Below are 25,988 nucleotides of genomic sequence, written 5' to 3'. Positions count from 1 at the left end.
GAGAGTAATGAAGGAAATACGACCAGAATATGGAACTTGATTGAAGTCTGCAATTTTGACTCATTACCACAATGCTCGGCCATATGTTGCTGATTCGGTGAAGCACTATTTAGAGAAAAGGTTGATGTGAAATACTAATTCATCCGCTTTATTCCGGCACTATTATGGGGTAAGTTTGGTAGTAGTGCATGTGGTAAACGGCGCCCGTCCACACGGCAGGACCGGGTTCAAATCCCATCCTGTCCGTTCCCCCGTAGCAAGGATTGACTATCCGGCTACGTGGTAAAATAACTCTAGTAAGCCAGGAAGGGCCGGCGTGACCTGTTGTAAGGTCGCTAAAGCCAAGAAGCGCGAGACGGAAAAAACGCTTAAAACTTACTTATACACCTAATATTTATCACCCATTTCCTTGGCATGTTTTGTCTTAATGTGATTTTTTTAAAAATATCTTTGTTGTATAGCTACACTGCACACAAGCACGCAAGCTATGTATTAAAACATCGTCTCATTTAGGTATGAATTTCGCTATATTTTAAATCTCTCTTCCTTCCGCCACTGATCCACATCGCTGCTGATGCGGTTTGATTAGTCCGTTTTTGTTTTTTTCTTTCCCGTTTTAAATATCCTCTACTGTAGGATGAATTTATCTTCCATCGTGCGGTAGTTTTGTACTGCCGTAAGTATTATGTTACCGTTTTGATCCGAACGCTTCTAAAAGCATATGAGAATAAATTTCGCACATACTATCGGCGGAAAGCGTGTTTCGCTTTACGTTCTGCCCCTTGCCTTTGTATAATAATAATAAGCCAATCCGACAAAATGTGCGATAGAGCGTTCCCATAGATCGCCGCCAATCGACCACCGCCATAGCACAGCGCGCTTATAACAAGCTGATTAAAGACGCCGCAACAAGACGTTTGACGTTGTTGGCATATTTTTTTTTGTTTCCTCTCTTCGCCTCTCCATGTCTCGTGTTCGCTTCAGTCGCTGCCCCAGCACAAGGGCGGCAAAACTTAACCTATAACAAACAGCAAACAAATCATTCACATTATTCGACAACGGATGAATCGCGGAATCAACCAAGGCGCAAGGTGAAATCACAAAGAAAAGAAATAAAAAAAACACACATAAATATCGCCACACGTGAATTTTCCATCGCACACCGCCTCGGACTCGGTCTTGGTGTGTCCGCATTCAGTGAGAACCACGCTGCTCGTACACGCAACACTAACCGATGCAACCATTTTTTTGTGTTTTGTTTTGGAAGCTTTTGTTTTCAACTTGCGACGATGCCGCCCCGCCGTACCTGCAAGAATTGGTAAGATTTTAGTCGCCCCGGTAATGGTAATGATTCATCTTGATATCATCATGAGCGACGACGAACCCCCCGCCGCCTGGGCAGGAAAGAAGCCACGAAAGGCACGAACCGCCATCCGCAAGCTGTGTGAAAAGTGCGGCTTAATAAATTTGATATTTACCTCTTGATCGGTGATCGTAACGCACCGATAAAAAGGGGGGAGAGAAGAACCAAACAAAAAACGTACCACCATCAACGTTGGATGCGTATTTTAAGCTCGGTTCCGTTCCGCCGGTGGTCCAAATCCGAGTGTCAGCGATGATTATATTTTAGCGGATGCGGTTTTTCGCTTCGCTTTTGTCATGTTTGCCGCCCGCCCGATATGAGAAGTTTGTTTTCTATAATTTGCCCCGTTTACTAAGAACCATCCAACGAAAATCCCACCGAACGGAGAATGTAATTTGCACGCGAGAAAAAGCGCCTTGATTGTGTTTAAATGTATCGCTGTAGTTACCTTTTTGGTGATGCGACTAAAAGGACATCTCGACACGACAAGACTTAATTTTTTTTTGTTTTGATAATAACTTTAGCGTTGAATGGATCTTACCCTTACCGGGGGTCGATTCCGCGGTGATCTCAGGCGACGACGACACATTCCCACGAATGGTCGATCGACTTTTTACGATCGCCGCCCGATCAGACGTGTTGTTTGGTGCATTTTTGGAACGAGTGATGGGAGAGTTTTCTACGAATCTTCTGCCATGATTCATCTGACCAACCTGATGACCAACCTGCTTTGGTCGTGGCGGGTGGACATGTTTATTGTCACACGAAGCTCATTTGAATATTTGTTGGCCGATGCAATTTAATTAACATACCCAGTTTAATTGTTTCGCTGAACAATAGAGTGGTTTTATTTTATTTTAGTTTTATTTCGGAACTAACCCTAACCGTCTTCGTATTATTTATGGTGATTTATGATGGACAGATACGTTTTAAACGGCGGTGTTTCAGTTTTAAACGATGTTTTTCCATCAATCTGATTTATCTCATATTTTATAGCTATTTTATGTGTTGCTTTATGATTTATGTGTTGTTTTATTATTTTGATCTTTTTACTAGGAATGTTTCCTGCCAATAATCATATTTTGTTTAGTTTTGTTTAGTTTTATTTTCTCCATAAGAGAGTTTCATATTTTATTCTACATCATTTAAGTCATTCGTTTGTTTGTTTCGTTTAATTCTTTATTGAAAACCTTTTATTTCTTCTACTTTTTCCCTTTCTTTTGTTATTTACTTTTTTTCTACATTTTATTTATCTCACAAACATCCTTTGTGTTTGTGTCGTTCAAAAAAGAAAGACTCACATTCTTTATCAATGCCTATCTCTATTTTTTTTTCTTGACCCACCGACGCGCATCCTGTGTCCTTTGTACATCTCTCTCTCGCTCTGTGTGCGTGTTTGTGTTCCCTGTTTGGGTTTTAAATGTGTGTCTTCGTCACAATGTTGTGCTGTTCATTATTTTCACGTGCCAACGGGTGCTAAAATGGGTGGTGTGGGCCCAGTGATGGGGTATGGCTGTCAAAGAGCGACAGTGCGCCACCCAACAGTAATAATAACTCCGCACACTCGGTGCGCAATTTATGCGATAAGTGGTCGTCCCTTTGCACCGGTTTGCAGTTGAACCAGGAAGCGCGCACCAGCAAAGGGAACTACCGCTACCGCTGCTGCTACCGCTGGAAGAAGTAGAAATGAAATGAGGTCGACGGTCTTATGGGGTTGGTATGGCTGTGTCGCATTCTTTTATTTTTTTGTTGTGTTGCATGTGGCTACATAACGAAACTAGCAAACAATACGGAGAGAGGATACTCGGCACACAAACGGTTTAGATAGACAGTGAAGCGCTTGGAAGTTTTCCCACCTTGGTCAACACTTTCCGCGAGGGAAGTAAAAGAGGAAGGGCAAAAAAACCAAGCGGAAAGAGGAGAGGGAAAAGTCATCAGGAAAAGGGAATTCTTTGCATTGCTTGCGAATCGTTCAGCATACATTTCGAAACCGAGCCGATACAAAATAATACTTTGTTTTATTTTGTACAATAAAGTTATTTGATTTGTTTTGTCATTTTTATATTTTTTTTGTTGCAAGTAGCACGTTTTATTAAAACATTCAAAGAAATGTTAATAAAATGAATTTAATGTAATGAATTTAAATCATAAAATTAAAAAAAATTACAATAAATAAAAATCATAGTAAATGATTTTCCAGTCGGTTCGTTCTATTTTATAACGACGAAGGATCATCGCTATTGCGCATCCTTTCGCCTATCGTGTCTAGTTTTGCGTTTCACGTATGGGTGACGATAAGCAGCGGATATATGCTTTATCTGGACGTACACGGCACAACTGTAGTAGTATCGATGTCGTCGGGCCCTACTCGGCACTCTACTGATGAATGTGAACACCACCAACACCAACGTGTTGGTTGAATTTGATTAAGGATGCGGCACTGGCTGGATGGACGCGTTACTGTTGATGTAAGGGATTAATGGGGCGCCGGGGTTTTTTTCCTTCTTCTTCTTCATCTCTTCCTATGATTCACCACACCCTTGGTATAGGGTGGAAAAAAGAGAGAATCGGGTTTTCCCCCTTTTGTTTTTTTACCATTCGAAAAAGTGCAGTGGAACTCTTCCATATGTTTGATTATCCTTTTTGAATATGTTAAAATAATTAATTTATTTTGTTTTATTATTTATTAATAAATTTATTGTTTTATTAATAAAATAAATAAATTCTATAAATACTGAAGATGATATACCCATCACAAATCATCGTTTTTTTGTTGTCCAACCCTTGTTGCATTCCTTTCAACCCGCGATAAAATGAATGCATGTAGAATTTTCGCAACCCGCCACCGTTAAGGGTTGACGGGGTCGGAAAACTCACCCATCCGTACACGCACACAGAAACGTGCACGCTTGATCCTTTCGGGACACTCCTCTCTCGCAGTGGAAAATACTAACAACTGGCACTGTATTGGTGCCGTTTATCAGCTGGTAGCTTGATGCAGATACAGAACGCGTGCGCGCACGTTCATCCCCTTGTATTGGTATGGTCGCGCCTCCGGCACGGAACCGAATTTTCCCGATTTGTGACGGTACCGAGATTGAGACGAAACAAAAAAGAAAAGAAAAATCGGCAACGGCTTGCGTGTCCGTTGGTGCGTGTGTGTTGGTGTGGTATCGGTTTCGGAAAATGTATGTCCGGGTACACCCAGGAGCCGCCCAGTCCTGTTTTTACGTGACCACGGGACGGGATAGATGGTGATAGTGTGATACAAGGGCGTCAGAAGCGTCAAACGTTGGTAAAAAGTCAGTACGGAACGGTACGCCGCTCAAATATACGCCCAGTAGGTGTTAGGTTTTGTTGTAGTCCGTGGCAAAGGTGACCAAAGCCGTGTTTTTTCCCCCACTTGGAAGCGGTTCGGCAGTAAAGTGTGTGAATTCGAAGAAGTTGTGACATGCGAGATGGTTTTCCCTTTTTCCTGGATGCAGTGAAGTGTGGTGTGGTCAGTATTTTTCCTTCGAAATAAAATAAAATAAAAAAAGTAAGAGTTGTGCGGTGGTATTGATACCTCTTGAAGGAGTGTTCCTGTTCCCGGTGGGAAAAGGAGGAAAAAGATATCCTCATTTTTGTGCTAGTGGAAAAATTTCAATCCCCAATTTTTCCCCCCGTGCGTGATTCCAGATGTTTGGAATTAAATCTCATTCACAGCATAAAGCGCATTTAGTCAATGAATTGGATTAATCATCGTAATACGTGTAGAGTGGTTTGAAAATTTTCATCACGCAGTACACATACCGCCCAATGAGTGGTACGTGCTTTTCTTTCCATAGAAGTTGCTTAAATTTTAACAAAGCGGCTTAACCACAGTATAACAAGGCAAAACAAAGAAGAAGTAAAAAAAAGGATTTCGAATTGACAAGCTGTGTGTGGGTGTGTCAGTGTGTGAAATTCGCGCGTGTGTGTGTGTTACGCAAAAATACAGATCGGAGTGTGTGCGAGAGTGATTGAGTGCGTGTTGACCATCGGTGTGCGTGTTCTGGGTGGACACACAAAAAAATCCATCCCCTATACAGTGCGTTTGCCACCCCCTCCCACAGCCAGGCGTATGAAAAGCCACCCTTCAAAACAAGCAAAATCCTGGTCGGGAGTGTGTTTGTGTTTGGCCGGCTAGACTGTGGGTTTGGATGCGTTCGAACGAACTCTCGATTTGGGATTTAAAAGACGAGAGAATTGTTGACGGCAGGCCGTGCAGCGCTACTCAAAAGCCACTTGATTAGGGTTTAAAGAGGTATGTTAGACGTACGCGTGTGGTTTGTTAATTCGGTAACGAAGTTCTTAATTTTATTTTACGAAAAAAAAGCTTTTTAATTTTAACATTCGCAACGATCTCCTTCATCTGTGTACAGGGTGGGCAATATATTTCCCTAAATTGAATTTGTACAGCTTAAAGCAATCCGCATCGTGCACTTCCTTTTATGGAGTTGTGTTTTATCGGTTGGATCTTTAGCTTAGGCTAGCCCCTTCTTTATCCCAGCCAGAAAGAGAGGTTCGTACGGAGTGGAAAATAATTTTTGTTGGCAGCTTGCACTTGCACCCGTTTTAGCCGGAAGCTACTCAATCTTCTTGCAAGAAGGATCGTGTCCTGCTTATCCGGGTGCACACACTTTTTGGCAGCAGGCCAATAATCAATCTGCCCGTATAGGAAAAACGGGGGGGAACCTTGGACCGGTCTCCAGTACGACAACCGACCTAGATACGTGGTGTGCTGGTGGTGTTAGTGTTTTACATTTAAAACTCCATTAGTATCGATAGTTTAGTGATTATGTATTTTAACTTTATTGAAATAAAGTTCATGTGTTGAAATTTTGCAATCAAAAACAACCACGTCGAGTGCTTCCAATACATAAAAAACCCAACCTCAAACAAACAGAGAAAGTATTCCTCATTGAACCCCATTTCTTTCAGCTCATATTGAATGCTGCGCCATTAATTGAATGTTATCTAAACAAAGTAATACACAGATGTGTGTACGTCATTTGATCGGAAATCGAAAGGCTTTTGTGTTTTAAATGAATCGTTCCTGATTCCCCTGGTAGCCCACATTTGTGTAGTCGGCAAATCCTCGGCAAAGTCACGGCAAAGCAGTAGGTGGAAGTACTAGAGAACTTTTCTTTTGTTTCGGGCATTGCATCCCGTCCCATCATACATACCGTCGAACTTTCTACATCTGAGGACATAAATCAGCTATCAGCTGGAACAACAACCACCATGGGCGAGTTCGAGAAGTTCTTTCTCACCCTCGTTTAATAAAGTTGAAGCATGAATGGCTTCATTCCCGAGTGGACCTAGTTTTCCAATGACAATCGACCAAGGAATAAACCTCCCCTGTCCGGGGTTGCAGGAAGCAACTCTAATGCAAGTCTTTTCACAGGCACGAACGAACGAACTAAAGTCCTCAGTTGGGTATCGCCTTTGGGACTGAATTTCTCGTAACACGACACTATTCTCCTTGGGCTTGGGATTGGGTGAAGACGATGGACTGTGTAACATGATTTATAGAACGCTACAAATCTTGTGTGTTTGACAATGTAATAGAAGTTGATAGAAGCGAGATGCGCTTGTCGATAGACGAATGCATCGGTAGGATTGTGTATGACGCGGGAGGTTAAATTTAATCTTCAATGGAGTACGAGAGCAACATCGGTTTCGCTAGACGAACGATGGAAGCCAAAAGAGGGCTTTCGATTGATGCTCGTCTTTATTTGTGTGTCCCATTTTTTTTAGACATTCATTGTGGAACTGGAAGGGAAGCTGGAAGAATCTTTTGGAAGTCCTCCTCGGGAAACCCTTTTCGGTGTGGTTCATTGCTCGCAAGGAATCCTCCGGTTTGGGTTTCTTCTGTTACATACTGAAAACATGTTGTCGGAGTCGGCATTTCGAACACTATTGTTACATTTAGTTTACATTTCATTTGCCGTATTTGAAATAGAGAGAGAGAGAGGTGGCCCTTTCCGTTTATTAGAGTCCCTTTTCAAATGATTCCAATTCCCAGATGAGATATGGAAACGATGATTAATTTATGTCGCGTTTTGAGAACCACAACGAGCCACTTTAGCGCTCTATTTGTAGTTTGAATGACCTCCGAAAGGGGATATTGTCCTACGAAGAATGTGTTTTTTTTCGGGGTCTCTTCTTGGGATGTTGTCTTGATTCAACAACCCTTCGCAAGTGACAAATTGAGCGTGTTTGAAGAAGTTTGGACGATCCCAATATCCCAACTGGTTGATGAAAAAGGTTTTACCAGATGTGTACTGCGCCTTCCAGATTGAGGTTATCCTTCCAGCATAATTAATGCACCTTTGATGACCACTTGAAATGGTTTAATGATTAAAGGATGCAAACCGTAAAGCTTCTTGAGTTAACCCAAGAACCAGTGGAGAATTCTATCATCTGCTTTAGTCGCGCTTTATCCTTATAAATGCACCCGCGATGGTATAGGTGTGAAAAACTTCACACCCGAAAGAGGTCATCGGACTCTAATCCTTATGCACGGTGAATAATTTAGACAGATTGCCTGGAACGGAGTTAAAGTTAGTTGACTGTGGGGCGAGTTTAAAATATTGCCTTATTCGTTCCACCCGAAACAATCGCCGAACCGGTGGCAACCCCATGGCAAGACCCCATTACAAATATGATGAAGCGTAAGGTTCTCGGCTCAATTCCTTCACATACACCTTGGGCTGTGTGTGGGGTGCCCATCAGCCGTCACCGTGTGGCACGTACATGGTGCAAGTTCTGTAAAGCACAACGACTTCGTTTCGAATTCCGTAGTGAAGACAGGAAATGAGACACGTTCGGTTATGCACGAACGTTGCAGAAAAGTGATATTTCCGACAGTGTTGCTATATATCTCACAGGAAATATGCATTGAAATTGAGAAGAGCTCCCTGTTGGGATTGATTTGATGTCTCGCTTTTCCGGTCGAGAAGTTTTATTTTGAGGAAATGGGGTTTTTTGTTTTGTTTTAAGAATGCTTTTATTTTAATTGCATAACATTTTGTATTAAGTGCATGCGCATGTTGTAGTTTTCGATTGTTTAGTTTAATAGCTTTGATGTGTCAGATTCGATCAAGAATTTTTTTATCATATTTTTTGTTTTATAAATTTCTAATTATTATTTTTGTGTTTTATTTTAATAATTACATTGCTTTTACGTGCTTTCTTACATATCTTTCATGTTTGTTTTATTCGCTCTCACTTTCTCTAACCGATCAAAATGCTTCGACTCGTGTTTCTGTCACTTTTTGCTTTCGCCTCAACTGACTTCCAATTACTTGGAGCTTAAGTGTTTAAACAAGCTTTTCGTGTTGCATCATTTCCATCACATTGCACCACACAACTGTTTTGCTTCACACAGTGCCTAAAACTAACTAAAACTTAAGCACTTACAAACACACACACACACACACATACACATCTGGCTAATAATAACACTTTCCTTAAATTTCGTTCTAACATTATACTGGCCTAATTCTGCGGTTCTTTTTTTGTTGTTGCGGGGTATTTGCAACGCGTGTGCATTATTAAGTGTAATAAAACTTTGTCGGGGAAGTAAAAGTTTGCTAATTGTTGTTTAACTTCTATTTTCCGCTTCCGTCGACGTAAAATGTGTTTGTGGCCCAAACCAGAAACGACGCGAACGGGGCAGAATTAGTGTGAAGGGTGTGCGGCTCGTTGAACCAGCTCTACTGCACGGTGAAGGTGGCGATGCAGCAGCACCGGATGTAAGTTTTCTCGCCCGGCACTTGCACCAAACATGGACATCAATCTGATGGTACTATCATCGTGCTTTTTTTTTGGGCTACTCCACAGGGATATCCTTTTCAAGTAGGATACTGCGAAAGTGACGGCATCTTCCCGGGAACGACACTGCCACAGTATACGCTCTATCTGGTGGCGGATAGCGAAAAGGAACGTACCGAGTGGATCTCGTCGATACGGAAAGGTAAGGATCGGTTAGGCACTCGATGCACCGGTTGGATGTAATATTTTGCTTCATTTTTGTTTTTCATTCTCTCTTTTGCCATAGTCTGCGAGGAATATAGTCCGAAGTCGTTCAGCTACCATCTGGGACTTTGGCTGGGCAGGAAGTGGTCCTGCTGCAGAAGCTTAAATCGTCGAGCGCTCGGATGTCAGGTGGCAACGGTATGGCCGGAGTACAACAATAATCCAAGTAAGTGGGCACTTTCGGTGCAGGTTTTTTTCCAGTACGGTTAACTTCAAAGTCCTTCTCGATGGCAAACTAATTCGATTTGTCTGGAGATCTTTTGGGGATTAATGTGGAGATACATGGCTCCGAGTTGCGGTGTATAATTCTATGATTCTTCATCTTTTTATTTAATATTTATTGAAAAGATTTGGTAAGGCTATTCGACCAACTTCAAATTCTTCATGACATCTGGCTGTTTGTTATGTGAAGTTTTGGATGTAACAAAGTTTTAGGAAATGAAATTTAGTCCTTTAAAATTGAAGATGGTCAACCCAGGAGTTTTAACACTCTTCAAAATCTTGTTTCATGGAATGTTCTATGTCTATTGTAGATAAAAAGTACCTCTGGATATCAGTAATAACCAATATCTCGCAAAAGTTTTATTATTACACACAAATCTTCATTTCTCTGAAAGACTGCAAATTGTTTTATTTCTTTTCAACACCATTCTGCTTGCAGAACAAAAAATTAAACATCTCACCTCTAAGGAATTCAGAATTCTTATCTTTTATCGTAGTAACGTGCAATTGACGTTTCAATTGCTTTACACCACCTGTCACGTGTTATAAATGTCTTTTTGGGGTAAGTTTTTTTAAGGAGTTTAAATTCATCCCTATCTTAGCATTATCCTCAAGGTCAGCGAAGAAATCGCTTTCTGCCGATGGACGTTTGTTTTATGAGCAACCAAATTGTAAATACCAGAAAAGTCCCTTAAAGGTGAATGGAAAAGAACCTTGCAGAAGGACAGGTTAATTTCCCCTCACTTCTGGCGCGGTGTTTGAAGGTGGTGGCGTTACAATACCACTTACCTGCCTTGTTGTCCCAGTTTGCGAGTGTATTTTTGTTTCCATATTACTTCTATGCTTTCTTTGCTGTCCTCTGCAGAAGCTGTCCGCTTGTGTGCTCTATTGCCCCTCTAGTCATCCTAGTGCTACCAACATCTAACGGGAGGGATTAATTTATGCCGCACTCCTCGTGCATTTTTCTACTTCGATTCAATACTCTTCTTTGCTAAGGTGTGTGCTGTAGGCCGTAGGCAAAAGAAGAAGAGAAACGAAACGTTTGCTTGGCATACCGGATGTCCCGGCAGCAGATTGCACCGTGCTCAAGTGCATCGTTTTGTAGGCATCGTTTCTTACCGCATTGGCGCTGGGTCGTGTTCGCAGGCGTTGGTTCTTATCTGCACCTTCTTGTGAACCCTAGACCCAATTTAACCGTTCAACGGTTTTCCGGGGTATTCGGTCAACGGGGCAAGCTGAGTGTGGACCTACTGACAGGGTCGGTTGTATTTTTTTCCCTGCTCTATTACCACCAGATATATATTGCCCGTGAAGCAGGAACGTGCGGCAAATGCAACCGTTTATCCTCGGCACAGGTATAAGCGTAGGAAATCCTTTTCGCTTCTTTTCTACCGTTCGTCGGATGTGAAGGGAAAGTTTGCTTCTTGTGTGTGTGTGTATGTCCCTCCCGAATGCACGGCATGTTGTCTCGCAGCTTGGATAGAATGTGCTTAGAGGTAGAATAAAATATACAAGCACGCATTCTTTGTGGCATTTTTTTTCTCCGCTAAGAATGATGCACAGAACTGCTTATTCTCTTTCTCTCTATCCTGAAACGGAACTAATTTATCCATAATGAAATGGCACCAAACATGCAAAGAATCCGTGACAAATGTGTTTCCAAATACAACTTCTTTCAGGGGAATGGAAGGATCATCTTAAGAAGTTTTCAAGCACAATTTTTTTTTATTCTCTCGTAACAACTGAAAGAGCTTGTTTGCTGATGGATTTTGAATATGAAAGATAAATCAATTCGGCATGGTAACCCCTGTGTTTCTTTAAAGCAAATGAACCTGACGTTGCGATAACGCAGGAATGTGGAAAATTAGGTGTGGCTTTACCATAGCCGCTTTTGTACCCTTATTAACGGATGCATTATTGTACAAAAATACCAAAACGACAGTGCCTGCCGTACCAATTCATCATCTGATGCATTTACCGAACAAGATAAATCGAATTACAGCGTCTTAAATGAAATATTCATGTGAACCGGTCAATTACTATTTCCTGCGATCAGATAAACCAATTAACGCGTATCTTATTTGCATTAATAATAGCACAGAAACAATGTATCACCTTCATTCCGCGCAGTACAAACACACAGAACCTATGGCGTGATCGTTTCTCACCGAAACGATCTGTAAAATGCGGCCCAAATGGCGTAATATTCTGAAATCGTTTGCTATCATGCAATGTACCGCCGGGTTGTAGTGAAATTGCTCCAACTTTTTACTTCCTCTTTCGGGCGCTGATGCCCCTTGTGCCGGCTGAATAGGACGGAGGGTTGGTTTTTCCACTGTTCCGTCTGATCGTGTCATTTTCCGGTTGCTTGACGTTTGTTTCGCGATGAGTGAACAGTGGAGTGGGAAATGCATTTCCCATCTGTGGGGCACGAGTGCGGACAGAAACATTCATCTGTAGATGCACGCACTACAGAAAACCGAAGTTTGCAACTTCAGTGCTCCTCTTTTTTTTCTCTCACCTCTTAATGATTCACGATCGCATACACGTGCCCACGGCTGGGAAGTAGTTATCTTTCGAACTGCAACCACAAAAAAAAAATCACTCACTGTAAGTTTATCAGCAATGAATAGTAATTTGCTTCTTAATCGTGCGCATCAACCGTATCCTTCGCCGTCTTCCGATCCGGTGTTGTTCAACAACGCACGGTAAAGGGTATAATCTCGTCTACACTCACGGCTCAGGTCGAAAACGAGTCGTGAGAGGAAGTCATCATCGTGCGTTTTGATTAGCTGTACGTTACATCAATCAAGTCTGGAGGCGAAAGTGTTTTTTTTTTGCCTTGTCTTTTTTACCTTTTCATTCATCAATTGGCAATAGAGTAGTTCATGAAAATCCATAGAGGTTTAAAAAGGGGAACAACGTGAGTTATAAAACAAAATATAAAGCTGGGCAATGAAAATTATATTTTATATTTTACATATAGATCGGTGTAATAAAAATGTTATTGTTAAATAAATCTAAAAGTATCTTAATCAAAAGATGTAATGCGCATCGCATACATCCGGGCGGTAATTATACGATGTTATGTGTATAAAATGTCGCTTTCTATATGCATCAGTTTGGCAAATTACTGCATCAGTAACATGCTTCAATCGATCGACAAAAGCCGGAAACAAACGATTCGTACCTCAAGGGTCGATCGATTATTTTGACGGCATTCTTTACCGCTTGGTGGTACACCGCAAGAAGCTTTAACGAGTTTAACCTCGTTGACGAACGTGTCCATCATTGAGGGCAACATGTGTTGTCTATATATGTGTGTGTGTGTGTGTGTGTGTGTGTGTGTGTGTGTGTGTGTGTGTGTGTGTGTGTGTGTGTGTGTGTGTGTGTGTGTGTGTGTGTGTGTGTGTGTGTGTGTGTGTGTGTGTGTGTGTGTGTGTGTGTGTGTGTGTGTGTGTGTGTGTGTGTGTGTGTGTGTGTGTGTGTGTGTGTGTGTGTGTGTGTGTGTGTGTGTGTGTGTGTGTGTGTGTGTGTGTGTGTGTTTTGCTCCACAATCAGCAGCAGGAATGAGCTGGAGGACATGCCAAAGCATAAAACCGGAAAGGGGTCGTGTGCCAAAACCTGCTGTCCCAGCTACGGCTTTTCTAATTAGCGTCATTAGGCTTTTGGACCAAACGAATTCCTTCGCGTCCGCTGATGATGCTGTCGGAGAACCTAATGATGACGGCCGATGGTGGCGTGCGTCTATTTTTGGCCAAACGAATATGCACGGAGGGCACGGTACGTAACAATGTTATGTACCATCTGCCCATATCTGCGTATATGGCGAAAAGGAAAGGGAAAGGAAGAAAAGGTTTCTTTTGGACGGCCGTGATTTTTCGGTTGTTTAGTACCGGAAACTGTATTTTGTGGTCTGTTTTGCAAGGTGCACCTGTTGCGTTGCTTCAATTAGCATTTTATTCTCTGCAGCTCTACCAGTTTGCGGAAGTGTGTGCGAGCCTAGTGGTTAATTGGGATTGGCCCGGACGGCATCAGTTCAGTCCCTAAATGCACCCAAACAAGGTCCTTCATCATGTGATCGTGTTGTTGTTAATTTGTTAGCAATTTTCCGTTCGGCGACATAATTACGGACCTTAATTTTAAATGCATTTAAATACTTTAATCGCAATAATCGAAATGACTTACCTTGGGCAGAAGTATGTAAACCTTCTTACTCATCCTTCTTTTGGTCGTGTAATAAATTCTAAGCGATTTGCATATTATTAAAATTAATTCACAGTGTTATATCGTTTTAGATCAAGTCCCATTAAAATAACAGATGTTTCACCGTGCTTTTATTAATCAATCGTAGCATTTTGTTACGTTGATTGCCCGATCAACGAAGATCTTCATCGTTTTTTCTTTCCCGCACGTAACAAAACAGACACAGGCAAAGTTCAACGAATTCATGTTTGATCGTATTTTATGGAATTGAAACATGAAAATCATTCCAAGAAATACGGTGGGTACCCATAGCCGTCGTCAGTAAATGAGATGGATGTGGAGTCCGTCTATATTCAGGTGTTCTTGGATCCCTCTGGAGAATAGAGAAGGGAGTAGAATCGAAATTTTTTAAATGCGATAAGTTTTACTACCGTCGGCTGTTTGAGGGTTTCGCTCGCGTTCGGTGGGGTTCGTCACTGATGCATGCCTTGAAATTTATTGTTCGTTCGGGTCAACGTTGAGGTCTCCGGGTGTTTCCTTTCCAATTCTCACAACTCCCCGCTCCCGGGGAAAGGGTTTTTACGGGTGGTAGTAATATATTTTATTCTTTCTCCTCGCATTGTGGTTTGCGCGAAGGTGCGATCGTTGCCGGACGGTACGCATATTTGGTTCGCAGCACTTTAATGTCTCGTTCTTTCCCGTACGGTAAGAGGACTAGTGGCGGATGCATGCTGTGACGCATTACCGTACTGTTGTTCCCTTTTGCCTTTTGCTGGTCGGACCCTTCGGGATTCGGCGTGATGATGTTTGATGGAGCATCCGTACGGGTGCCCTCTTCCGAAAGGCCAAACGCCAGTTGGTGTTTATCCGGAAGGCTTCATACTTTCGGGTGAGTTGATTTGTTTGGTGAGGATAATTCGAATACCGCCGCGATCATACGGACCGAACATCGCGAAGTTTTATAGCCGCGCTTTAACTGTGGCGGTGCACCGTGTGAGATTATTATCAGTTCGTTTAAAACAGCGTTGAAAACGGTGATGAAGAATGGAACGCAAATGGAACGGCAGTAAAGGGGGTTGACGAATCGGGACGAAAGTTCATTCTTGCGCATCATCGAAGAAGATCGACATTTATGGTCCCTTTTTTTGTTGTTTGGTACCTTCTTTCACGGGCGAATCGGATCTTTTTCCCATCTTCTGAAGTAAAATAAAGCTGTATGGAAATGGTTCTTTATGATTCTGCTTTTAACTGTATTGAGAAAAGGAGTTTTTGTTCGATGCTTGGTTGCCATCGAAAGGGAACTAAATTTAAGACGAATCGAAATGAAGTGGAAGTTTCCTAGTGCACGTGTCAGCCATATGTCGTTCATAGGTCCATTGACCTGACAAATCATGAATAGACGCAATTAAACATGTAAATAAAGTATTGTTGTATCTTTTCTCATACAATTGATTTCAAATATAAATATTTCTTTACTAATATTGAAAATTTTCTAAAACCAAAAGGCCGTTATTTTGGAAATAAAAAAGAAATAATATTATGCAATCATACAATCAGCTATAATTACTCTGTACGATAAACTATCGTACAATATCACCTCTGTCAATCTTTCAAAATTCAAAGTAAACCCATTTAGCGCGGTGCTCATACCAAACCAAGCTCATTTCATACCCAGTTGGACATAAGAATTCGTTTGTGATTTTTGTCTTTCTATTTCGCAAACCTTCGATTTTTGCACGACTGTCGGAGCATTTTTTTTCTCCATCCATTCGGCCAAGCATAAGGCGTGGGACCTGCACCGTACACCAAGGTGTTGTGAAATCAATTTCAATAAATTATTCAAATGATCATCCAATACTCTTCTCTCCCGGACGAGACTCGGTTGGAGCTTTTTGGTGCCGATGGTTAGTCGTGATGTTCCCGGTCCGGTTCTTGGGGTGGATCGACCCGGTTTTCGACGATGGTTACCGTTTGGTGTGCGAAGCAAAGGGCCCCGGACTGTCGCAGATCGTTGGTATTGAATATTGACGTCAGCCAGCATCTTTAGGATTTTGTGCTGTTTGGGTTGGTTTTGTATTGAAGAAGAATTGCACGAAAAAGTAGCAGAAGAAAGGATAAGATTTTTGCTTCTTGTTACTGGTTGTGTTGTTGTTTATTATTGACCTTATGCATTCACTTACGGTTCTGTACGAAGCTGGCTGATGAGCGCAGCAATGAAGCGAGCGTAATTTCTTTGTTAGAAAGATTATTCCAATATATATAATTTGTTTTCTTCAAGTTTCGTTGTAATGCTCATAATAGACTACCTCTTGTTGCTCCCATCAAACAAAACTGTCAACTATTTTTATTATCTTAAAAAAGTGCAAGATTATATCACTTTGATTGTTGTTCTTAATTATTTTAATACATATTTTTTTTGTGGCATGAACTCCCGTCGGCAACATCAGACTACTTGTAAAGCAAATTAGTTGAAAAAACGGTCAACTTCTCTCTCTTTCTCTTCAAAACTATGATACATCGCCTGTTGTTTGCCGGCATCACTTATCTTAACCCCTTGGCCGGTCGGATCTGTTCATAAACATATCACACACCACCGCACACCCATCTACCCATGTCATCCATCGTTGTTCTGTGCAAAATTCTTTGTTGTTCGGTCAGTTCCGCCCTTACCATTATTACCATTAACCATACAAAAAACGTTCCTTCCTGTATAAGTGCCTTATCATTGCGATCACCCAGCGGGTACAGTCCGGTCCCGGGTACATACCGAGTACATTCGCCTTTTTTCCTCCCAATTAGCAGCTCATAACAATTTACTTAGCCGCGCAGCTCAGCTTGCCCGCAAACCAAACCGCGCAGAAAGTTACAGTACAAGTTACAGAAACCTTTCGCGTCCCATTGCTCCACAAGACATTTGTTTGAATTATTCGCCTGTATACCGGTTGGCGCACTAGTTAGTCTGTCCTGTGGGCTTTTATTCACCCCTCGTGTGTAGGGCTATTACTATTTCGTTGGTGCAAACGTAGTACATGCCCAGGTGTGCATACTTTATTCGATTTACCAGTTGCTTGCTTTCAATGATAGTTCTCTTTGTGCCAACAGCATTTTATAAGGGTTCGTCGCTTAAAAAATATCAAAAGACATCAATTCGCACTTAACTTGTAATTGATCCTTAAGAACGATCATGCACAAGCTGATTGTGGAAGCAATGTGTTGATTCATTTTGATTCATTTTATTAGTTAATATTGCCCATCATAATGCTGTAAGATCATCTGACAGACGAATAAATTTGGTGCCAAATATTGTGGTTCGAATACAAAAAAAAACACACACATACGCTATATGTCGTAGTAAAATATACGAAAAGAAACGAAGTTCACAATCACACTAGTGGAAAATAAATGTCATTTCCCACTTCAACAAACGGGAAGATTATTTATTATGCTGCGCGTCACCATTGCACAACGGAATATCATCTCCAATGCCGTTAATAACAATGATCAACGGTCGGGTAAGGGTTTTTGGGATGGATGCAATGCTGCCAGGGGGTTGGTAATCTGAGGATGATAATATTTGCACATTTGGGTTCCTTTCTTCTGCTTTACTTTGTGTGTGTGTGTGAGCCTTTTTTGCAGAGAAGCTAAGAAAGAAATAAACCTTCCCAATCGTGTGTGCGGGTTAGGTCAGTGGCCTGTTACGAAGACGAAATCTTTATGCTCCTCCAGACACAAAGAACCGTCGGGATGGAACCCTTTTTTGCGAGTTTTTTTCTCTGTTAATATAAATCAAAGTTGAGCATTAAGTTTCGAGAACAATTTTGAGATTTTATCGCTCTTATGCATTAAGAACTGTTTTCAGTCATTTTAATATTATTTTGTTGAAAGTACGTTCGAAATAAAATCCTTATTGAGATACTTATTGAACGGTTTTGTACGCATTTAATCCGTCGAGTGCAGTGACCTCGTCAAGTTGGTTAAATCTCATTCCGAAATGCCAAAAAAAAACACGATCAAAAAAGATAAATGGATCGTGAATGTTTCGCTGCTTTACCCATGCTTCTTGCCTTCTATTTATCTTTGCGTGTCTAGTTTTATTCTGACCACTTTTTTATATGTGTGACAATCACTTAATCATGCTCGTACCACACACTTCACTACGCAAGCGCTTACTTCTCGTTGTAAGCGGTAACAACAATGAAAGATCATGTTTTTATTGTAATCTCTCTCCGTTTGCGCTACTCCGATTCCATCCCGTTCGTAAGTATTAATGGGTGTGTAAAAGGGAGGCAAGCATCATTTCTTCCCCAAGCACTTACTTTTCTTTGCGTGCGGCTTTGCGGCCACCGAAGACCTGTTCTGTTTGGGGATGGTTTTGCATGTGTTCGTTTCAAGCTAGTTTTTTTGGTATATCGCTGTTAGAAGCGATGGAACCATTTGAAATGGTATAGATAGTACACTGGAGAACACGCATACACCAACAACAAGCTCTGCGTATGCTAACCTGAGCTATGTAAAATTAGGTTTAATTCGGTCACAAACACACACTTTCTGCCTTTTCTCTCTCTCTCATTCTAAGTCATCCGCGATCCCAATTGTGCTCTTTTGTTTGAGCGAAGAAGCAAGAGCATCCCTCAATGGGGGTAAAACGCACACCCTCAATGTGTGACCCTTAAGCCACAAACAACCCCTTTCGGGAGAGAAAGATTCGACCTGTTGCAGGCAGAGTCGTCGTCTGTTCGTTCACATGGACAAAGAGACGACACAGCTCTCATCCACTGCTACATACACCACCAAGAAGCGGACTGCACACGATCGAACGCGATCAAACAAGACTTGTTTAAGCGGGTTTGATCTCTGTTGCACCTAACCTGGAACAGGGAATCTTCCGGACTTCTTCCACCTTCTGGAAGCAGGGAATATTCCATCAGCTTAAGAGTTGTCTGATTCTTGATCCTCGAAGAAGCCCTCCGAAATAGACACTTGTATGGGGCATTTTGGAGTATTGTTGTTCATCCCTCTTAGCCAAGGGAGTAAGTTAAGTTTTTGGAACATGTTGATCATTCTCTTTGCTCTGGATGTCGAGTCACTGCTGCTGCTGCGGCGAACTAGTGGTTGTGAAGTTACCCTTCATCTTTATGCTGTGGGTACGGGTTTTAGGTCTGCTTATGTGTGAGTGGTTCGCACGCGCCTTCATGTTCAAGCATGATTTGTATGGACGAGCGGAATACATAGCGAGAGAAAGAGAGAGAGCGAGAGACCGAGAGGGATCCATGTTTTGATGGCACGGGTTTTTGGTGTTGTGGGCTTAGTCGTTGCGTTTCTGTCGTACACTTCGGACGTACTTATCCGTCGAGGTCCGTTTGTTTCCGTCGATCGTGGTAGTTCCCTTCGTTTGGTGGTCCTGTTCCCAGTTCGGTTAGTTTTTTTTTGTTTGTTGTTGCATGTGTGTGCGTGATTTTGTATTTAAGAACCACTTGCAAAACTGTGTTGCAGCTTACAGTAAATGTGTGTAGGGAAAAAAAGAAGCAATCCCAAAGTGAATATAAAACTGGTGACACGGCAGCGACCCAACGGTGCGGGAGAGTGATCCAAGTGAAAAAGAGAGTGAGGATCAGGCGATCACCTGCCATCAAGAGTGTTAAAACTTCATCACCAGCGTGGAGTGTTCCCGTAGTTTGAGTTGAAAAATTGATCACGAAAAACGGAAAGATCGATTTTGGTAGATCGTTTCGATTTCGAAAGTCCAGATCGACACACACACACATATATAGGGATCATCTCCCTCTCCCTTTGGCGCGTTGCAGCGTGTGTATAAAGTGAAAATAGTGTCACATAACAAGATGAAGAGGAAGAAAACATCGTCAATCTAGCAATGCAGATTGAATTCGCGTGAGATTGTGATCGATACGTCGTTAGCCGCCCGCTCTCGTGTGTGTTGCGCTGCGAAAATAAACCCCAGACGCGTTCGTCGCTTGTCTGGTCGTTGATGTTGTTTTTTTTCCTTCCGCATCAAACCTCCTCCGCCGGTGGCTAATTGCAGGTTGTTGCGCAGACCTCCAGAAGTGCATGGTTTTGGTGGCAAAAGATGAAAGTGGTGCTATTTACGTGCGTGCGTACCTTTGCGGACAGTTTTAAGCTGCCGCCGCTGACACGATTAACCAGCGAAAAGAGTGCATGATGTGTGGTTTAAGCGTGAGACTGTTTCTGAAAACCTCGCTTTCGCTCTGTCTTATTCCCTTGTCATCGTTCAAAACGATTCGAGGCAGTCAGGTATCTTCCTATAAGTCGATCATTCTCTGCATGTTGTCTGGCGCTCTACAGTCAGAGTTGGGTTTAGTTGTTTTTTTGTTTTTGTTTCCAAAACTTGTCCTCACCTGCTGTTGGACGTGTGTGTTTGTGTTTAAGGGCTGTGTGCGAGCACACTACGGCCGGTTTTTTTTCACTTGTACGTGTGAGTATATGCGTGATGAACTTGCGCCGTACCTGGTGCACCCCCGAAACCGTAGGACAGGTTTTCTCAACAGGTCAAGATGTTGGTGTCTTTGTTTTGCTTTTTATGCGTTTTCAAATGATGGTTAGATTAATCGCTCATCAAGTATACAATAGTCAAGAATTAAGATCGCTGGTAAACTCTTCTACAAACAGTTCAAAATATTGCTTATAATAAGTGACAAATCTTCAAGTTAAAATTAGTTGGAAAAAATATGATCCCACTTTAATGTCTGTTTGCTGTAAAGATGCAAAGAACACGAAGACAGTGAGGAGAAAGCACCGTTTTCTTTTCTAGCACACACAGTCACTTCTTACCACTTCAAATTCTGCCATCCAAACAGTATACAAACAGAAACACGCGCACCCTGGCAAACCGGTTAATGTATACATATATGTACGAAAAGCGCAAAAAGGGGTGTTGGGGCAAATGTTGGCCTCCCTCCAACCCCCCCGCGAGAGAACGATAGCGGTTTGGGTTACGCTTGTGCAGCTCGCTATCGACACCCCTGTACCTGTTTGCAAACACGCTTCCGGAGCGTACCGAGGCAAGGCACAGGCACCGATTAGAAGTGGCACTGGTGATGTTCTGTATGCAAATTTTGCCCAACCAACGTTTGCAAACGAGTTAAGCTGTGGCCGGTGATGATCTTCGGAAAATGTCATAAGGCTCTCCGCAGCGAATGACAGGGGTGTTGCGTGATAAAACTTTACACAGCACAGGTTCGTCGTTCGTTTCTGCACATCCAGTTCCGTTCCTTGTACACCGTTCTCTTGGTTGCAGCGAAGTTGCAGTTGAAGTGCAACGAAAAACAAAGCAAAAAAAAAACGATCGAACACTCCAGCACATTTGCATTATGCAACGGTTTGCTAGTTGGTTCATAATTGTCAGCTCGAATTGACCACTGTAAGACTAAAAGGTATTTTTTTGTTTCTTTTTTGTTTTGCTTTTTCGGTGATCATTTCTTTACCGTGGTTCGTTTGTGGCCATAATGTTTTGCTGCTCGGCAAATGCAATATTTTTTTGTACAAAAACAAAAAAAAAACATTCCTTGCATTACGCGATCTCCACAGGTTATAAGACGATTAAGATTCGTAGATCGTGGTTCTGTTCGTGAAGCGGTTCGTGTGTGCGTCGCGACTTTAGTCGCTGGTGGTGTCTTTCTTTGCCTCCTCCTTCTGGAGGCGAACCGCACGGGACGCTGTGGTGGTTGTGGTTGTTTGAGAAATGATCTCCAACTCCAGCCAGCAGCAGTACCGAAGGGGTGCAAACAATGCGCACTTTTGTTGCAGTTGTGGACATGCGGCGATTGCCTTTTACCGACCCAAGTCGGAGGACAGTGTGATAGCTCGTTTGAGCAATGATCTTGCCGCCGGCGATCGTAAGTTTTGCACGGACCTATGACAAACGTGACAACTCCCGGCATGGTGAAGGGAGCTCTGTGGTTCGGGTAAACTATCAACTCCCCTCGGTGCTCCTAAACTGCAATGGTTTGTGACCCACCGGCGGGAAGGTGTTTTGCGTACGAGCGCATTGCGTTCGCTTTTGTGAACCTACTGGCTGAAGTGGTTGAAGTTCTTTCGCCACGCCGGACCAGCTGGCAAAAGGGAGTTTTTTTTCTTGTTGTTGTATCTACTTGCGATTCATTTCTGCAATAAAGACCCGCTTCAAGATATCGAGCAGTTTATGTGGACGTTTTGAGTGTGCGATCAGAGTGCATTTGCAAGGTGACGTTTCGCACTCCGCACTGTACGTAAGTGGGCTTTATCGGGCCATTTTTTGTGCTGCCCATGGTGTAGGTATAATTGATTGAAAGAGGCCAGTTCTGTCAGCTGGTGTGTACGGGTTTGAGTAAGATTGTGTGCTCCGGTCCAGTCGATTTTGAGATAAGCAAATGTCTAGAATAGAGGCTTGCGATACAAAAGAATGAAACCTGTCAGTTGAGGGTAAGATCTTTGCAATACACCATCTCCTATTTACTGCGCTTAATATTGCACTGATGTACTAGCCCCACATCGTTGGAATGTTGGGTTAAATATATACAAAAAAAACTCTCAAAGTTGCTAGAATGCTTTGAAGAGGTATACTTAAGACATAATAACACGAAACGCTTTATTTGGCATTTTATTCAACATGCAAAGGATAGAGTTTGTACGGCTTTACATCTACCGCACCATCTTGTCCTACCCGTACCAATAATAATGCTATAGCTGAACAGAAGGTTTGAAGCATCTCACCGAACCAGACTGGCCGCAGTGGATTGACCGTATGGAAATCCCATCCTCCATCACCTCGAGATGCCAATCACGTACCACAAACGGTTGGTGTGAAGGTCACGCACCTTATGACGATGGCAGCTAAACGCTCCAGCGCAGCATCCAAAAAACCAAAAAAAAAAATAAGTGGACAGCATACGCGACAGGTTTCCCTGAACATTCGGCAGCAGACGACGCGCTCGTCTCGATGGTTTTGCGCTGTGTGGATCCTCTTCGAAATCTCACCAAACCGGTCATCGAAGCTGAACGCTGGAGAAGGTTTGCAGAACACGCAAAAGCCCCCGAAAAACTTGTTGACTGCCGATAACTGATATCTTGGAACTGGTTTGATTGTGGTTTGCTGGTGTTGATGCGCAAAATCTGAAGGTCATCGTGTCGTGCGAGACACTTGTGCTGACTGTAAAACATACTTACACATGTTTGCACGAAAGGAAGGAAAGTTTAAGTTAACTGCTTTCGTTACAAAATCCAAACTTTCATGCAGCAATGATGCAAGAAATAATTGAAAACAAACTTTCGCTATAAAACGTTTGCAAACAAAACACTTCTTTAATAAGAAGAAATTAATACCGATCATCGAACATTTGAAGTGTGTGCATCTGGAAATTAAAAATGATCCACCATGATCGGTTCGGTTTGTTCGCTTGGGTCTCGGAACGTTTCGCGAAAATTATTCAATATTACACTCTCCGGTTTTTTCTTTGTTCAATCCTGACATGTCGGTTTTTTTTCTTTCTCCCCTTTTTCACTTCCGATTCACACTCGATCAGTTTCATTTCCTCGATGCAATTTTGGTCGCTTGTGCGGAAAATCACTTTCGATTGTTTCGATCATGTTTAATTCAACCTCAATCTTTAAATGTCTTGCGCACCTCTTTCACCTTCCCTGTAATGTGTTTTGTTTTGATGAAAAATCAACCCCAAACCGAATGGCGGGGAAGCAAACAAAAAAAAAAAAGACGAGGTAGAAAATTAGGACACGCTTCACGGATTATTATCACGCAGGTTTTGCAAATGGATTGTGGAATGGAATTGGATGCTGTTTTGTTGAATGTTTTTCTCTCTCTCTCCAAACAGTTTAAACTGACAAATTTTCACGAATGTCGTTACGGAAAAGTAAGGCTACAGTGATTTGTTTTTCGGGTTAGCTTTATGCGTGTGTTTATTTTGTTTTTTTTTCTTTTTGCAACTTCATTGATATGATTCGCTGACTACCAATGTCATCAAAATTTGTTGAACACTGTCACTTTCTGCTCGTTGCGGAAGTGAGAGAAAGTTGAACGCACCAAACCAATTGTGGCAACGCAAAACCGACGAACACAATTTTGAACATACGGCAAACAATGCGATTTTATAAATGCTCAAAAATTTTGAGTGATGAAGAAACGATCATAAATAGAGATGCCGCGAACTCCGTTCCGCAATATCAACGAAGCACCGTTTCTATACAAATGGCAGTAGCAGTTTGAGTGATTTATGTATCAATTAATACTTTAAAAGGTGATTGCTTTAGATGTGCTAATAAAACGCTTCTTATTTAATGTCGGTTTTGCTTTTGGTTGTTACAGAGAGCCACAAACCATCATCGTCCCTACCCAGATAAATCCCGCTGAATGATCGGTCGGTTTGACCCCATTTCTTGGCTGACAAAATTCATGAACTGGTCACAAACCTGAAATCTGGCCTTTTTTTTCTTTCTTTTGGATACTCCATTCCAGTATCTCCGGGATGTGAATGTAGGTGGTGGAATGGTTTTTTTTTTGCACGGTGATTCAGTTAAAAAATCCCACATTGTGTATGTGTGTTTTGTATCTCAAGACCTAGGCCTTTCGGGAAGCATGGAAACGGACGTACAACTTCCAATCGTTTGCTTTTTTTTTGGGGGCAGCCTTGGTACAACTTCACAATCTTCGGCCAGCAAGAGAGAGCTTTACTGACGTGCAAAAATTCGCCATAACGAATCGAACGCGACCTGAAAGTGGTGACCATTTGCCCGGTATCGACTGGTAGCTCTACATTGACTAAACAACTTGTCTTACGCGCTGTTCCATCAGCGGGTTTCGATTCCCTCATTTTTCGGGCAGGCGAAAAAAATAAGACTCCATTCTATCGTCTTATGTTGGGAAGTTTTATTTGTTGGGGTAGTTGTGGTCTAACCCGGATTTTTTTTTTGCTATATGCTCTTTGGACTATTCTTCTTCAACCAAAACAACGCTCTGACGTAAAGAAAGAACAATTTCGAGGCTTTTCGCACACGGACTTGTTCCAGATACGCCACTAGACGGGAGTTCTTTTGCTTTTCCGTACGACCTGAAAGTAGGTCGTTGCTGTGGATATATTGGGGTTTGGGGAAAATAAACAAACGTGTAGCAACAGAGCTTGTCATACCCTTGGTAAAGCATTGAATTGACGGAAAATTGGTTCGGTAGCAAAGGCCGTAAGACACGCAAAAAGGCTACCATCGTTCATTGAACGAACCTTTCTTCTTTTTCTGTGCTTAAATCTATCCTAGTGTTGTGTTTTTGTTTCGCCCCTCTATCCTGTGGACAGTAGGTTTACCTTGAACACCGTTGAGAGGGAGTTGAAGTTAATTTTTGAACTCCAAAATTTCGCTTCATTCCTCCCCCGGGCACATCGATTAGATTGGAAATTCGACTCGTACCGTAAATCGATTCCGCCAACGCCTTCTTCGTTCGCCATGATTGTCCACAGTCCATTGAACTCCCTGGCTCGCTACCGGATTAGGAGGTGTTGGAACGTCGGTATCAACCGGGGTGGACGATTTGGCGGATTTGCTGATTCCGGTGGTATAGTTCAATCTCGTTCCTTACCCTAATAGACATGATGATGATGATGATGGTGATGATGATGGTAGCGATCAGTTGTCGGGAGCAAAAATTAGGGGAAGTATCCCCACAGCTACACCATCAAGTCAATGTTAGGGAAGGAAGGAAAGTAAAAGTAATTTACGATTTTCGATCCCATCCGTCTAAAAGAAAGTCCACGCCTGGGCAAAACAGGGCAAATGGTGTCGTTTTTTTTTGGAGGGGCTTTCTCTTCAATGTTGTTTTGGCGATTTGTTTACATCGGTGTCCGTCGCCGGAATATACGGATCTTGCGGAAGATTAGCTTTTTCCAAAAACCGTGTGTGTTTGTGCTGAAATGGTCGCTCTATCTTCGTTTGTTTATTTGGGCTAATGGAGGCGAAGTACAGATCTACCATTTTCGGTGCGAAATGGCTTTTCACACTTGGGTGTGGTGTGTCGGTGGGCATGGATACACGGGTGTGGTCTTTGTTGGTAAGCGTTTTAACCCAATGACTGGATGCATGTCAAATAAATATCTGGTTTTGTATGGAAATAAGTATG

The 25,988-nt window shown here is 42.3% G+C and overlaps 1 protein-coding gene across 5 annotated transcripts in view; it reads left to right on the top strand.

Annotated features, from left to right (window-relative positions):
- LOC125775160 (tyrosine-protein kinase Btk29A-like) overlaps positions 1 to 25,988 on the top strand; it is a 71,108-nt gene that overhangs the window by 7,216 nt on the left and 37,904 nt on the right. For 4 of the 5 annotated variants that reach the window (XM_049445693.1, XM_049445692.1, XM_049445694.1 and 1 more), the window contains 3 exons: positions 9,049 to 9,144; positions 9,233 to 9,365; positions 9,450 to 9,593. In XM_049445693.1, coding sequence (XP_049301650.1) covers positions 9,049 to 9,144; positions 9,233 to 9,365; positions 9,450 to 9,593 — 373 coding nt within the window. Of the gene's footprint in view, positions 1 to 9,048; positions 9,145 to 9,232; positions 9,366 to 9,449; positions 9,594 to 17,662; positions 19,271 to 25,988 lie in introns of those variants that run through there. The other variant, XM_049445695.1, reaches the window with a different exon arrangement.

The sequence above is a fragment of the Anopheles funestus genome, chromosome 2RL (genome assembly GCF_943734845.2).
Source record: "Anopheles funestus chromosome 2RL, idAnoFuneDA-416_04, whole genome shotgun sequence".
Lineage (NCBI taxonomy): Eukaryota > Metazoa > Arthropoda > Insecta > Diptera > Culicidae > Anopheles > Anopheles funestus.
The sequence above is the reverse complement of the archived record's forward strand: the minus strand, read 5'-3'. Positions and strand labels throughout refer to the sequence as shown.